The sequence below is a fragment of the Erpetoichthys calabaricus genome, chromosome 7 (genome assembly GCF_900747795.2).
Source record: "Erpetoichthys calabaricus chromosome 7, fErpCal1.3, whole genome shotgun sequence".
NCBI lineage: Eukaryota > Metazoa > Chordata > Cladistia > Polypteriformes > Polypteridae > Erpetoichthys > Erpetoichthys calabaricus.
In genome coordinates, this window is record NC_041400.2 from 46,832,098 (window position 1) to 46,849,489 (window position 17,392).

Genomic DNA, 17,392 nt, shown 5'->3' on the forward strand with positions numbered 1-17,392 from the left:
GGCTTGCATCTTTAGGATGTAAAAGGAAAGCAGAGTGTCCAAAAAATCACTGCAAGCATAGAGAAAATGAGCTTCATCTTCAATTGATGTGGTTATAGTTTAGTTAATAAAATGAACATATTTCATGACATTATTGCTTTCTGGAGGGACACAATTGTACAGTAACTACTGTTGCCACTTCAGACATTCAATATTCAATATCACCTTCTTGGCCAATGTCCGATTTTGCCCCTTATTCATGCACATCATTCTCTATTCGGTTTATTTTCTGTTACATTCTTAACGGCCTGCTCGTTAGATTAAATGACTATTCAAAATTGAAATTGTGAATGACTGGCACTGCTTTGTATCCAGTGCAGCTGGGACAGGGTCTGACCCAAACATGACTCTGAATTAGAATTGTCAAGTTTGCGACTGTTATAGAATTTTATGTTTTACCTTCTAAATATTAATTGTGGTAAATTGCAAGTACAAACCAAAATGAGGATCACCTTATTGTTACCATGTGAAACATACCAGTATTGACTTTAGTTATGTGTGAAACATGAGATACGAGACATTACCAACACAAGACAATACAATTTCAGCCCATCATTAACCTGACACTGTGCAAACCACTATGCAAATACAAATGTATTCTTGAACAAAACATTTAGAAACATCAATAGTTAACTCAGATAGAAAAACTATCATTACAGGCTGAGCAAGTATGAAGTATTTATGAATAGACAAACAGCACAGTTACCAGTTGTATGTTGCAAAAACAGGAGTAACCCTATGTAAGTTTATTTAAGATCTGAATAATTTGAGGAAAGAAGCTGTGAAGTTGGCATGTAGTTCAGATTGCAATAGACCTGTACTTCCTCTCTGATGGCAATTTAATGACCAGGTGGCTGCTGTGGTGGGTGGAGTCAGCTGCAATCTTTCCTGATGTTTTGTTCACTCTGGCAATGAACAGATCTTTTAATGTTGGGAGACAACAGCCAATGATTTTCTCACCTGAACTAATCACCCGCTGCAACTGAGTCTTAGAAATAGAGGATGAAGGAGGAAATCAAATGGTGATGGAGGAGGTAACAACACTCTCTATGATGGCTGAGTAAAATTTTAACAATATACGCCTTGATATGCCAAGCTTCTTAAGCTGGCAAAGGAAGAACGATCTCTGCATGGCTTTCTTGATGATAGAGGTGATGTACTTGTCCCTTTTTAATATTAGTGAAAGTAGTCCCCAGGAATTTAAACAACTGAACCACAGACACAGTCATGCCATTAATTTACAAAGGCGGATAGTTAGTGACTTGTCGGCAGAAATCAATCCTCATTCCCACCGTCTTAATATCATTGAGCTCCGAGTAGTTACAAGAAGAACATTCTACAAGACAACTCACATCTCTTTGATAGAAAGACACATCATTGTTGGAAATGAGACCCACTATGATTGTGTCATCTGCAAACTTTAGGATTTTTGCAGATTTGTCCATGGATCTACAGTCATTTGTATAAAGTGAAAACAGGAGGGGTGAAAACTTCCAATTATCTGGATTTTTAAAAGTAAAAAACTATTGGGATTAGTTTTAATAGGTAACATTAGTTACTCAAATTGTGTTCTTTTCTGGTTATGTATAACCTACTTGTAAATAAAGCAGACAGACATTATAAAAACAGTTGAGGCTCCAGCAGCGAAACTCAGTTTAATTGCCAAGCCTTTGAAGCTGAAAATGAAAATAAATAAAGACAGTTACAACATTCAAAACAATAACAGCCACAGGAGGGATGTTACTTTTTTTTTAGGTGATTCGCTGGTCACATGAAGTCCAGTTTCTGTAATGGAGCTCTTATTGTATCAGGCTAAAAAGACAAGGCTGAAGGCGGACAAGAAGTCACATGAGGTGTCTTTATTGAGGCTGTGTTTAGTCTTACAGGGTCAGATGTGATTTTCAAACAAGAATATACATCTGGGGACAACCAAGTGAAAAGTGTGCAGTTCAAAATCACCACCCATACTTTGAGCACCGCCTTCACAAGGTATTGCACTGGTGTGACATTCAGTGAGCCGTCTATTTGTTCCTAACCAGTTTCACTCTTGGTTGTCTCCAGACATAAAGATTAAACATCTGGCTTCAACGAGACTAGGTTGTGTTCTACTATTCTAGGAAACAAAAAGAAAGACTGCAGGATAACGTCTTTCCTTACAAACGTGCATCCTTAAATTGGTCTCTGCAAAAGACTGCCCATACCACCATGTGTGAAAATGATATAAAATAACTTTATAGCATTTGATGACAAGTTCATATTTTGAAAGATGGAAGAACCCATCTAATGGGGTCATTAAATGAAATTGCATTGAATTAAAAAGTGACATAGTGTAAGAAAGCATAGTATGTAATGTATATTATAATTATTTTTCAAGCTCAGTGTTGTTAAAATAATATTGCATGGTCATCTTTTGTTCTTTTTCAATTTATTTAGCTTGCCCACCAGGCACATACAAACCTGAAGCAACGCCAGGGGGTATTAGCTCCTGTACTCCCTGCCCTGACAAGCACCACACATCCCCTCCTGGAAGTACAGCTGTCAAAGACTGTGTGTGCAAGAATGGCTACAGCCCAGTCGGCCAATCATGTCAAGGTGAGCAATAAGTCAACTAACTACTAAGATTAATATAGACTTAATCATAACCTCAGGATAACAAAATGCTATTCTACAGGAATTATTGGGAATTACGTATACATGATCGTTATGTGGCAGCACAATGGAATGATACTACACAGAACTAAATCAGAAATTTACCAGAACTGTAAATAGTTTTAGAATTATGTTTAATTTAATAGGAAGCAGGAAGTTATATTTATAGAGAGAGTATAAAATGTTGCTGACAAAGATAATCTCATTTAATCAATTAAAACAATTGATTTTTATGTTGTTTTTCAGATTTTAGTTTATAATCTATACTCATTTGTATCTGGGTAAAATAATGAAAAACAGAAGAATTTCGATACTTACAACTTTAGATAAAATCACATATGTAGCCTGTAAAAGCTTGGCTTAGTATATGCACTGTAAGTTTGCTTGTTTCATATTTTCAAAAAGGAGACATAAATGAAACATTTTAAAATTGGATGAATAAGTTGGTGTACTGTACATCTACAGTACATTATCTAGAAATACAACCCAAAACAAAACAGATGAAGCCAACATTAATGCTCAGACAAATGTGTTGCACCTTTTCTCATTGTGATTACTCCACTCAAAAATTATATATTTTTCAAATGTTAATTACCCCATGTGGTTTGTAGAGATGGGTAAGAAAAATTTTAATCATGTGTTCTTACAGAGTAGAGACAGCAAAAGTTCTGATGTAATACACATCTATGATGACCAACACTAGACTACAGCAAACAATGTGAAAAAATCCATGAAAAAAATCTTGTGTCGCATAACCCACATGTCAAGTCATCCAGTTGCATTCTCACAATATCCCAAAGACATGTATTTTTACTAAAATATTGTTAAATTAGCCATTTCTAGAAAATATTCTCATGAGCAAAAGTGGCTTACATTTGGATTGAACATGCACGTCTCTGCCTCATTCACTGATCACAAATCCAGCCTAATAACAGCTAATTCATTTGCTAAGATTACAATTCACATGATATTGACAATGCAATGTTCACGGAGAGATGTGTAAAACTAAAGATTAAAAGCTAAAGAAAAGTGAGAAAAACATTATCAGGAAGAGAATATGCCTCAAAAGTGGAAGGTCATTTCACCCATGCAGATTCACAAACTGCTGCTAAACAGTCCTGAGGTACTCCAGCTGTGGCTCACTACTATTGTTATAAATGTAATGATGGGAGGAAGCCATGCAGGTCCACAATTCATCTCGTTAAATCTCAGTATGTTCCATTTTCATTCACAAGAGTATTTTTGGGTGGCAGCTTATTTAACAACATTTTAGTAAAAATATGTGTTTTGGAACATTGTTAGCAAAGAACTGGATGACTTGATAAACTCATTTTGTGACACTAGTAAAGTGAAATTGTTTTCATGGTTTTTGATACTGTTTTTTGTTATCCAGTGTTGGTGACCGTAGACGTCTATTAAATTAGAAAACGTGTTATCTCTGTTCTGCAGGAAAACATAAAATAAAAAAAAAATGGTTGCCCATCACTGCAAACTACACAGGGTAAGTAAAACTTTAAAAAAATCACATTTGGGTAGAGTTATTCCTTCAAGCTCTACTGGACCTTCCTATGTGTTTACTCGGTACACTGACCAACAGTAGGGAATGTTTCCTCTCTATTAACTCCAATGGCTCTCTCACATTCCATTGTGCCCTTTGTTCTTTCTCTGTCAAGTTCTGAGGTCAATGAACAATAAAACTTAAACTCCATCCCAGAGTTAATTTTCAGTATCTCCTTCTCCAATTAGCATTTTGAGGTTATGTTGTAACTTGCAAACTGTACTCTGGTCGTTTCTCAGTATAATGCTGCCCTTTTGTCTTGTGTATGTTTAAACACAAGTGACATGGTCTGGCACCCAGTCCAGGGATAGTTCCTGCATTGTGCCAGTTACTATCTGGGATAGTCTCCAGCTTCTCCATGCCCTTGATCTGGATAAGTGGGTTTGGCAGATGGATGGATGGGTGGATGGGTGGATGGATGGATGGGACACAGAAGTATTCTTTAAATAAAACAGAATTCTATGTTTACCATTTGACATCTCAGTAGCTCTCTGTCAGCGAGAGAAATAGCTCTGAACTCCTATAAGACATACAAACCTTTGAAATGAGTACAGCACCCTTGTAGAATGTTTAGACTTTGTACATTTACGTTTACCTTTATTTGCTTGGCAGACGATTTTATTCAAAGCAACTTACAGCAGAGGCAAACATTATCGAGTAATATTAGGCTAGGGCCTGTTAATTCAACAGGTGTAATTGGACAGGTAACAAAAGTTGATTGTTGTGAAAGAGGTAATAACTAATAATTTACAATCATAGATTATAGTTGATAAGACAACTAAACTTAAACAACAAATAACCAGCAATATAAAAAAATCACAGAGCATAGTTTTTTCTTCTTCAATAAATTAGACAGATAAAAATTAGACAAAACTTCAGAGAGGCAGAGTTATGGTCGAGATTTGAGCGAAGTCTCCTAGGGGTGTGAGGTCTAGTGCTAATCAGTGGGCTACACCTTCTGAGAGTACATCGTAAACTTTCTATTTCTCAGGTTTATAACCTCGCATAGATTTTTTTTGTCCTTTTTACAACAAGAAATCCTGTGTGAATAATGTTTACTTAATGTGCTTAATGCAAAAGTATTAATCTCTGTAGAGTGAAAATTAAAGGTAATGTTTGCAATCAGAGTTTTCTAATTTTGTTTTTCTGATTGAATTTAAAGTGGTTCACTGCCCGGAGATTAAGCCACCAGAACATGGATATTTCATCCAGAATGTCTGCAATAATCATTTCAATGCAGCTTGCGGAATCCGTTGCAAAGCTGGGTTTGATTTAATAGGAAGCAGCATCCGTTTGTGCCAGCCGAGTGGTGAGTGGTCAGGCTCTGAAGCAACATGCAGAGGTAAGTAACAACATATTGTATGGTGACTGTTTTCTTTTCCCTTGGGGTTTACGTTAGTTATTTTTGCTTGCGGTAAGGCCACAACTGTCTAAATGTACCATTTCTTTCGAAAAGTCAATGTGTTTGAATGTCTATAAGAAGGAGAAGACTGTGTATTTTATATACAGTACTGTGGGGGACATGGTGGCAGTATGGCTAGCACTGATGCCTCTTGGACACATCAACCAGGGTACAAATCCTACGTGTTTTCATTGTCTGTGTGGAGTTTGCAATCCACCCCCCCCCATGTTTGTACGGGTTTTTCTTTGAGGGCTCTGGTATTCCTCTCTCATCCCAAAGCTGAGCGGGAGAGGAAAATTAAATTGCAATTGTAAATTTGCCTAGTGTAACTGTGGAAATGTGTTCCTTGTGACAGTCTGGGTTGGCCTACGTTTCCAAGAGCCTCTTCAACCCAATAGTCATGTACCGAGATGAGCCGAGCAAATGAGGACACACATTCAGCAAGGTGCAAGGTGCAAAATCTGCCAATGCTTTGTTAAAACTAACTCAAAAACAAAGCACAAGTAGTGCAATGCATCAAAATGTCCCAGTAAATAAATAATCCATAATCAAAGTGTTGCAGTTAAAAGTCTAAATAAATATATCCATAAAATGATGTTAAAATCCAAGGGTGAACATATTCTTTTTAAAGCCACAAGCCACAGTGCTGCTTTCTAAAATCCGACATCTCCAAATCTTTAACCACTTTATATTCTACAGCACGAGGACTAACAGTCACGGACAACCCTTTAATCCCACTCAGGCCCCTGTTGCCAGTCAGTTCTTCAGCGTGTACAAGGCAATGCACCGAGCTCTACTCCCTCCATCCCACACTGACATTCCTTGGATTTGCAGGGGAGACCTTCTGGAGTAGTTTTGGTCACTTCTGCTCCCAGGCAGCTCAACAAGAGCAACCCTCAGCTCCCGTGAGCGTCAGCCACACACTCTTTCACTGGCACTCACTTTCCCTTGAGTCTGGTTCCCCTCTGTGTTCTACCGACTCCTGTCCATTCCTGCCCTCTCTACATTCCTTTAACCTCCATGTCTTTCTTTTCCATTTCTTTTTTCTGTCTGTCAACCCTATGCTGTGCAGGCTCCTTTTTATCCTGCCTGATTGGGTGCAGGTGTGATACTTTGTGCACTTCGAGGTGTGAATGAGACACCTGACCAATCCGCTCGGATTTGCACACGTATATGCGATCAACCAAGCACCCCAATCAACCCCAGAATGAAGCGTGCTCACACACACCTACACCTTATTGGAGCTTGCAGTTACAGGACGTGATTATTTATTTAAAAACTGCACTGTGCCATAGACCTCTCATCATATTCCTGACCTCTCATCATATTCCTGGCTTGTACACTGTTGCCACCATTATACATTATCTCCATCCCCCATGACTCTAAAACGGATTAAGTGAGTTTTTCAATATCAGATTGTGTTATATAAGATATTGTATGTGCTTCTGTCCTGCGTCAAGTGGGAGTTTTCTTCACAAAAAATAAAAATAAGCTTTAGAGGAAGTTGCTTAACTCCTGCTGAGTTGGATGGTTTTATTATCCTCTTAGTTGTGGAGAAAAACACAAGCTGAAGACATCTCTCACACCCTTATGCCCATATGATTTGTGGTGGGGGACTGTCTTTTGAATGTTTCACAGGAAGAACATAAATAATAAGCCTTCTTAAAAGTTTTCAGATGTGTCATGAGTGAGTCCTCCATTATTGAATCTCTCAAATATAAAGGTCACTTCAGTGCTCTCTAAGAGTTTATTTTTTTGGAGGTGCATCATCAGCTCTACACAGAAATAAATTTACAATGGCTATAAAGAATATTCACCCACTATAGTTTATTTCATGTTTTATGTGTTATGATATTTAATCTATGTATGTAACTGACTTAATAAAATCAAAGTGAAAAACAATCTAATTACCCTCCAAAATGTATTATAAATAAAAGTAAGAAAATAATTGGTTCCCGAATATTCACCCCCCCCACCACTAAGTCAACATTTCAGTGACATAACTTTAGGATAATTTACAGCCAGTAGTTTTTAAGACAAATCTCTACCAGGTTTAGACTTACCATATAACTTATTATTGAGGTCAAAGAGGTGAATACTGGTTCCATGACACCTACAAATGTTTTCAAGTCTCCCAAATGCCTTGTCGTAAACTGTAGTTAAGATGTAACGTGGGAGTTTGTCCAGTAATGGCTTTTATTCTTTCCCACTAACAACAAAAACAAAATGTATGCTTAGTTATAGCTGTTGAATACTGGAATTATTTTACAAGTTCGATCGATATCTTGGTTTCCAGGTTGACCAATGTCTGCTGTGCTTTCATACTGATGTTTAGAGACTGCTCCATTCAACACTCATTCGCCCTTTTGCTATATTTTGTTCATTTCTTGGCTCTACATCTGAGGTTCTTAATGCCTTGAACATTTTCATTTCCACTTGTCTATTGCTTTATTTTATACTAATTGAAGTACTCAGGTGAAGTTGTATAAAGGGTTAAAGTTAGATAGCAAATATTTATGTCTTTTAAATGTTGACTGTTTTGTCATTGCTGGCTGAAATGCATCCAATCTGTCATCTACACTACCTCCCCTCTGATATCTAACAATTTCTTTGCTCTCACGAGTTAAAAATGCATTATTTTTGTGTATAACTGGATTCCGTAAGTGTGGTGAATCCTTGCTGGGTTTGAAACATGAACACTACTTTATATTTTCTGGATAAGTGTGGTTTCACAAATTGATGTTTAATTACACATTAAATATACTGGAACACTTGTTGAATAATTGAATCCATGGGCAGCAGAAAGCATCAGAGTAGGTGTGCCCCTTGGTCAGTTTGGGTTCAGAGTCTTTGCTGTTATGTATTACTAATACCTTGTTTTGTTTGCCTGGTGTCAAATGATGAGCTTTGACACAAGACAAAGGTTTGGGGCAGCCACCTGTGTACTTGACCTTGGCTGCAAATGGCAAAGTTTTCAGCACAATAGTGTACAGAAGTGAGTACAAAACCAAATTGCTCAATGGACGAAGTATGTTGGGTTTTATAGGGAGGTTTAAGGAAGTGATGTGATCCTCGGGACTGGGACAGGAAGTGATGTCTTAAGAGCTGAGGTAGAAGTCGTACTCAGGCAGAATTTCCTGTGTCTGGTCTGTGGGGACAAAATAAGAGGGTTGAGTGCACCCTGCCATCACCTGGCCGGGTATGGAATTTCCTTCTTTTGGTCCCTGTGGCTGCACATGTGTGACACTGGATACCTCATATATTTTTCTTAAATGGTTTGTTTTGGGAATTTTTGCTCCATGTATATTTTTGCACCATTTGTAATATTTAACACTCATGTAGCGTTTTTTTCATGCTACAGAATCCACTTTTGTCATTTATTATTCGTTTTGTTTTACTTCACATTTTCCTGCAATGCCATTTTGTTTTTGGTTGGGCATCAACATTTTGTGAATTCTGTTGCTATGACATAGATCATGATTGTCTTCTAAGGTTCTGGTGTGAGTGGATTCACCCAAACTGTCCAGTGGTCTTTCCCTTTGTTATTTTGGAAGTTCTGGTTAATAATTATTAGCTTTGTGTTTTTTTGACTTACAGTTTTGGTTTTGGTTTTCCAGTTATATGTTTTTAGCTTCTTTATTTATTACTGTTCATCTCCTGGAGCCTCATTTATAAAACTTTATGGATTCAAGTGTTAAAATATGTTCACATCAAAAAAAGAAGAAAATGCGTATGCCAAAAAAGAAAAATCAGATTTATAAAACATGGTGTATGCGCATTTCTATGCAATTTACCCTTTATAAATGACATTAACCTTGTAAATGTGCATATTTGCTCCTCAAACGCTGCCCTGAAACATCCATATATGGTGCGTGTTAATCAGCCTCATGCATATACAATCATGAGGCTGCAGAACTTCATTGGCTATGAGAGTGCCAACCTCTGGTCTGGCTGATGAATAATACTGTTTGAGCCTGTAAACTGCCCCCCATGCGCACATGTGTGAGAACATGTTCTTTCATTAAGTTTTACTTTATTAATCCTAACGTTTTGCACACAGAAAGAGCCTTGAAATGTGCATATGCAAGCTTTGTAAATGAAGCTCCTGGTCCCTTATTTCCAAAATCACTGCCTTGATTACCTTCATGGGAAGTACAGGGATGCAAGATAACTGCAACATGGTGATGTCAGGTAAATTAAATACTAGTCACTTTGGTGTGTGATGTGTTGGTTTAGGTATTCACTTATATCTGGATGCATAGTGTCAGGAGTGTGAAGTACACTCTTGCAAGCTTGACCTTCAAGTCTAGCTTTCTTAATTCAAAATAGAAATAGTGCTTGTCAAAGTTCTGCCAGAGAATTAATGAATATGACAAGCAACAAGGGCAGAAAAAGAAGGAACCAGGAGATAGAATGAAAATTGAAATGTCAAGGTAAAAAGTTGAAACAAATACTAAACACCAAATCCAGAATGAAGAAACCAGAAGAATATAACAAAAAGCATATGCAAGGTTTTATCGGAATATTCAATCTTGGACAACCTGCAAGTGCATGACACAGACCCTTATACTGTCACAACAATAACATCACATATCATGCACTTTTGGTCTTACTAGCATAGTAATGTGTTAGCAACTATGTATAAAATGGCTGCAAAGTGGTGCATCCATGAAAAGTAAAATGGGTTTGCAGTATAACATGAAAAAATATTAACATTGTCAAAGCAAAACTAAAAGTAAATATGAATGAATCAGAATCTTTATAGAACAAAACCTCCAATTAAACCTTAAGATGTGCCCATCAGACTTACTACATACTACATTATTAGAGCATCAACTGTTCTTTTCTTAACAGGATGCATCCTAATGCATACTCCATAACGGAATGGAAATCGACTTCTTAAATTAACTAAAACAAGAGGAAGAAAAAAATTCTATCTGAAGAACAGTGCTGATTTTTTTCAGAATTTGCCAAACATCAGTTAATTCTAAAATAAGTCTACCAGAATCCTGCTTTTGTTTCTGTTTGTCCTGTGCTGTTTTAATTTATAGGAGAAGCTGTTCTAGAATGGGTCTTTTGTGCTCAAATAGTTCTTCATAGTGGGTAAGGGTTGCATAATTTGATTTAATATATTTTTACTCTCTGTTTGACATGTTGCATTGATTATAATTTTGACTGAGCTGTGTTATCAATTCAATTTTCATACATTGAATAATTAACACAGAAAGTGCATTGGTGCCAAAACATCTTTGTCTACAGACCATATCAATTCTGGCACCATTTGTAGATATGTAGTGTAGGTTATGCTGTATTCAATTGAAGAATAAGGAATAAACATTTTATTGCAAAAAGGTGTAGTGAATTGTATTTTGTCTTGGCTGGAACAGTGGATCATGCCATTGTCTTCTGCACAGTTGTTTGAAGGGTCATGTGAATTTGCAGTTGCTTTGTGGTGCTGGAAAAAGTTTACAAATGTGTACCTTGCGGTGTCTAGTGTTTCAAGCTGCTGTTGTAAGCCATTTTGGTGCATTTGTTGGTAGAACTGGAGTCATATTCTTATACTGACCCTCATGTCAAGTCTGTTAAATGTGGCCAACCAGTTCTGTCAAGATAGTGTCACATCTCCTCTAATGTTCATGATTTTCATGGAAAGAATATCAAAGATTGTAAAGTATTCAGTTTCAGAACTTAAAGAATGAATATATGCTGTTCACAGATGGTATAGATCTGCCATTAAACTGAGATATGCAGGAGCATTGTCTAATTGGGATAAGAATCAGCACCTCCAAAGCAGAGGCGATGGGCCTGTTCTGAATAGGAGTGCTTTGTTTTCGGAAGGTAAGGAATGAGTAGGTACCCTATTTAAAAGACTTCAGATACCTTACTGTCTTTTTCACAGTTAAGGACAGAGGTGAGATTAAGGAATTCATTGCTGCAAAAGACAGGGTTTTTTCAGGTATTGTGCCAGACTATGATAGTAAAACGAGAGCATTTTTATAAAAGAAGCTTTCAGTTTACCAGACAACCAACATCCTAAGCTTATGGCTAAGATCTTGGGGTAATGACTGGAAGAACAAGTATGCATGTTCAAGCTGCAAAAATAAGGTTCATGTAAAGGGTTGCTACAGTCGTTGTCTGTGATAGTAACCACTAAGTGAAACCATTGTTTCTCCAGAGTGAGAGAAGCAATTTGAGGTGTTTTTGATATGTAGTTAGGATGCCTCCTGGGAATCTTCCACAATGAGTGTACCCACTGGGAGAAGACAATGATGGGGTTACAGTATGCTTCTTGACTTGCCTAGGAACATCATTAAATTCCTCAAGAAAAACTGGAAATGTTGCTTGGAATGGGCAGCCCAGCTCAGCATTTTGCTAGCATGATCCTCACCAGAAATACCAGAATGAAAATGAATGAATTTAGTTTTCAATAAACAACAAAGTATCTTCAATTCATTAAGTGAATTCCTGTTGAGTGACTTTATTTATTTACAGTGTCCAACAGCCCAAACACACATTTTCCTTTCCATTTCTCTCATGTTTCTTTCTTCTTTACTTTTATCTCTTAGTCCTTTCTCTATTTCTCCTCTACTCCTCCTCAGCAAGCTTTGTCCTCCTCTTCCGGAGCAGTGTCTGCTGGCCATTTATATAGGGCACCCCGGAAGTGCTCCATGTATCTGATGATGTATTTCCGGCAGCACTTTCAGGTGTAGCAGCAGAACTGCTCTCCTGCAGTAATTGTAGCACCCCCTGGCGGCACCTGTGGATCCCAACAGGACTGTACCAAACTCCAACTCCCATGAAGCCCTGCGGGTGTCCGAGGCACCGCTGCAACCCAGGGGGGCTGCCATTTATTGTTCCGGGGTAGGTAATGTTCTGGTCACATTTACTCCCCCGGTACACCCAGTGTGGGTCAAATTCCGTTACAACGAAGTACCAAGGACCTAAAAAATATTTTGTTGTAATGAAAATTTCATAGTAATGAGATTCTGAATTTGTCGTTGTAGTGCTTTCTTTAACTTGCGTCCAGGTGTTTGCAATCATTTCAATAGCTTCTTTCACGTTAATTTTCATCTTCTCCTGTTTATGCTGACAAGAATTTTTGTCCGGAACTCCTTACAATAATACCCTTTCAGAGTGAGAATGATCACCCATCGAGACCTTTTTGGAGATGCTTAGGCAGCAAGCCGCTGCAGTACTCTGAGAATAAACGGATAAACAGTCTTCCACAGACGTGGTGATCGTGATTCGGGACGGTCTTTGGCGTGTCGTCCCATTGGGGGAGGTCCCAAAAGAGTTTAGAAACCTCACAACAGTGACTGATTTTTCTTGAATGAGTGGCCCACTAATAGGAATGTTTCTTGAACGAGCATCACTGAACCACATAAAAACTGCTTTTTCAACGTCTTCAAATGCAGCACTTCGCATACGTTTGCGCTGAGGCCCAAGGTGTGCAACTTGAGATTTTTCTTCTATTTTTGCTCGGTCTTTCAAGAAAGTTGACGAGTGTCAATGGTGAAATTTCGAATTTACCAGCAACGTCTTTTTTTCTTTTTGCCGGAATCGAAAGCTGCAAAAATGCATTTTTTTTTCTAATGTGAGCTGTTGTCGTTTTTTCGTGTCTGCCATTTCTATAGGAGGGTGACAATGAGTTAAAATCCAATGGATGTTTATCAAATGGTGAAGAGCAATAAGCAAAAGGTGTCACTGAAAACCACAGAAAACAAACAACAGAATGTTTCTGTTCAGGGATCGTTGTGCACAACTGAGCTGCGACCACAGAACTAACTGTTTTGTGGATGAATAATTCAGGCACTTCAAGGTCACTTCGTTGTAATGAAAGTATCTACTGAATGTATTTCATAGTAACACGATTTTTATAGACTCTGTCTTATGGGGAAACTGTCGGGACTGTAACAATACTTTGTTGTAATGAAAATTTCATCGTAACTATATTTGTTGTAACGGAATTTGACCTGTATAAGCATACAGTACTGTGCAAAAGTTTTAGGCAGGTGTGAAAAAATGCTGTAAACAAAGAATGCTTTCAAAAATGGAAGTGTTAATCATTTATATTCATCAATCAACAAAATGCAGTGAATGAACAAAAGAGAAATCTAAATCAAATCAATATTTGGTGTGACCACCCTTTGCCTTCAAAACAGCATCAATTCTTCTAGGTACACTTGCATACAGTTTTTGAAGGAACTCGGCTGGTAGGTTGTTCCAAACATCTTGGAGAACTAACCACAGATCTTCTGTGGATGTAGACTTCCTCACATCCTTTTGTCTCTTCATGTAATCCCAGACACACTCGATGATGTTGAGATCAGGGCTCTGTGGGGGCCATACCATCACTTCCAGGACTTCTTGTTCTTCTTTACACTGAAGATAGTTCTTAATGACTTTGTATGTTTGGGGTCGTTGTCCTGATGCAGAATAAAATTTGGGGCCAATCATATGCCTCCCTGATGGTATTGCATGATGATAAGTATCTGCCTGTATTTCTCAGCATTGAGAACACCATTAATCCTGACCAAATCTCCAACTCCATTTGCAGAAATGTAGCCCCAAACATTCAAGGAACCTCCACCATGCTTCACTTTTGCCTGCAGACACTCATTACTGTACTGCTCTCCAGCCCTTCGACGAACAAACTGCCTTCTGCTACAGCCATATATTTCAAATTTTGACTCATCAGTCCAGAGCACCTGCTGCCATTTTTCTGCACCCCCAGTTCCTATGTTTTCATGCATACTTGAGTCGCTTGGCCTTGTTTCCATGTCAGAGGTATGGCTTTTTGGCTGCAACTCTTCCATGAAGACCACTTCTGGCCAGACTTCTCCGGACAGTAGATGGGTGTACCTGGGTCCCACTGGTTTCTGCCAGTTCTCAGTTGATGGCACTGACATTGATGATCATTAGCACCTGTTTGGTATAATTGGTTGATCATACACCTGACTATAATCCTACAAAATCCCTGACTTTGTTCAAGTGTACCTATAAGAATTGATGCTGGTTTGAAGGCAAAAGGTAGTAACACCAAATATTGATTTGATTTAGATTTTTCTTTTGTTCGCTCACTTTGCATTTTGTAAATTGATAACAATAAACAGTCATTATGTATATTTCTGAAAGCATTCTTTGTTTACAGCATTTTTTCACACCTGCCTAAAACTTAGTACTGTATATATAATATTGGTAAGTTGTTACTATGATGATTATAAATGCATGACTTAGGTGTTAGGGGGATTCCTCAAGGTTTAAATTACACATGATAGAAATGTGTCATATTTATGTCTGTAACAATCAATCAGTATATAAGCTGAATCTTATGATTGTCACATGGGCTATTAATGTGCTGTAATCCCAAAAAATGAGTGTTAGTTTCCTATACTTGTGCGCCATGCTGCCGACTCACTGCAACAGTGCCTATAAAAAGTATTCACCCCATTAGAAGTTTTTACATTTAATTGTTATGCAATAATGTTTTTCAGCTAGTGTCCATGTCACAGTAGTGTGCCATGAGACCTACCCAGGTGTGCTGAAGAAATAATAGTGTAGCACATCTGGATTTGAACCTGAGAGGGACAATATCCACAGGTGATTGAGACCTGTCTGAGGAGAACAGGACTACCTGAAGCTGGCATAAAAGCAGCTTTGCGATCGCTATTCTGAAGACACAGCACTTGGAACACTCCAGACGTGTCTCTTGGCTGCTAGAATCCATCTGCCTGGGTGTGTGGTCAACAGTGAGTTTCACAGGGCTGGTGGATAGTGGGCATACAAGCTGCCTCTGAGGCAGACCATTAGTCCCAACTCTTTGGACAGTTGAGCAGTTGAGTTTTTAATTAGTTTGTGGTTAGTAAAAGAGTAGTGTGCTTTGGATGGTTTTGGTTACAAAAAGTGAACCACAAAAAAAAGATTGGGAAACACTGTTATACAACATTGCATCACAGTGAATTTAATTGTCTTTTTGACAGCGATCACCAGAATAAGAGTCTTTAATGTCAAAGTGAAAAACATTTCTGAATTAATTACAAATAAAAAACACAAGATAATTGATCACACAAGAATTCTTCTCTTTAAACATGACACTCCTTAATCCTAAAATGCATTGCACTGCTGCCATATGACTGGCTGATTGCATGCATAAGCAGGTGTACATGTGTTTGTAATAATTTGCTTAGTTAATGTAATCATTGAATGGTCAGTTTTGAAACTAGCTTTCATTATGTATAAACAGAAATTACCGAGAACACTTCTTGTCAGTCTGATCCTATTTGAATATGAATATACTGTTATGTTCAGCTAAAAATTATGCGTTTTTTTCATTCTGTCCCAGCTTGAAGCAGACAGTATGGTGTAATGTCAAGGGCACTAAACCCATAAAGTGACTGAATCAGTTCCTGCTCTTGCCTCACCCTGTGACTACAAGTTGTTCAACATATTTTCCTCCACTGTAAAACAAATAATTGTAAATAGTTTTAATGTTTTGTGATATTGTATGTGGCCTTAGATAAAGCTATCAGCTAAATATACAGTATGTTGTTATGAAGCATATTGTGTAGTCGATTGACATTTTAGTACCATCTAGTTGTTATTAAAAGGTAAGCCAGTTCAGTTCAGTTTAGTCTTTTTTTGTATGCCAACTGTACTCAACATGGCAAAGGTCATAGTCTAGCAGGTAATTTGTGTATGTGTAGTGTTTATACTTGCAAGTAGTTCAAGCTGTCTCCACATTGTGAAACTGGCTTATAAAAATCTGGTCATCAGAAACTGCTCTTCTGCATTACACATCTTTTAACAGAGTGTTGATAATTTTGACAAATAATAGGAATATAAATGCATTTTATCATTTGTAAGTTGAGGTTGCATTTCATGTTTTTCTTACTATAGCTCGGTTATGCCCAAGAATTATTGAACCCAAGCATGGCCACATCAACTGTACAACCAGAGACGTTTCTTATAGGACTGTATGTCAAGTGAACTGTGAGGATGGTTATCAACTGAGGGGGCCGACAAAGGCTAACATGCCAAGTGAATTCTCAGTGGGATGGTCCACCACCACAGTGTCTTGGTATGTTTGTTTCAGTCATGTATTCTTCTATCACATAATTGTACTGCTATTACTGATATTTGATAGTTTGACATACACACCGTATACAAGGTATTGCACAAAAAAAAACAGCCACGTGCATAGTAAGGTGCCCTGTTCTGTTTTTTGCATCAGTAAACTTAGACAAGTGAATCTAGTGGTAACTCCACATGCACATTTTGTTTTCATGTCAGTTACCTACATGTCTAATCTGTATGTGGAATGTGGAGGTGTATGTTAATACAGGCTCTTGCAAACTGGCAAATGAGGGATTGCCCTGCTGCCAATGCTCCTGCCAAATGGACACTTCAGAAATTGGTGAAAAACTGACACAATGCAAAACCAACTCTTTGGTCGATACCCTACCGGCAGTGTTTCTTAAACTGTTTGGGACTGTGGAGCCCTAGTTAAAAAATTGATCTGTGGAACCCCTATGAAAATTTAAAAAGTAAATGGAAGCAAAAAGGAAATTATGAAATAATTAGTTATGTGAAAAAGATGTAAATTAAGAAAACATGTATAAATGTATGCATATAAAGTATATATTTATGCAAAGAGATATAAAAATACAAACTGTTTCATGTTTCTGTCATGACAGAAGTAAATAAGACGAATGTGCTGCCATCGTGTGACACAAATGATCAGTGTT

At 37.7% G+C, this 17,392-nt stretch overlaps 1 protein-coding gene across 1 annotated transcript in view; it reads left to right on the forward strand.

Annotated features, from left to right (window-relative positions):
* Window positions 1–17,392, forward strand: part of LOC114654317 (sushi, von Willebrand factor type A, EGF and pentraxin domain-containing protein 1) — a 328,570-nt gene that overhangs the window by 108,727 nt on the left and 202,451 nt on the right. Inside the window, 4 exon segments of the mRNA XM_028804783.2 lie at window positions 2,473–2,631; window positions 5,409–5,588; window positions 16,545–16,672; window positions 16,674–16,725. Of these exon segments, the coding sequence (XP_028660616.2) occupies window positions 2,473–2,631; window positions 5,409–5,588; window positions 16,545–16,672; window positions 16,674–16,725 (519 nt within the window).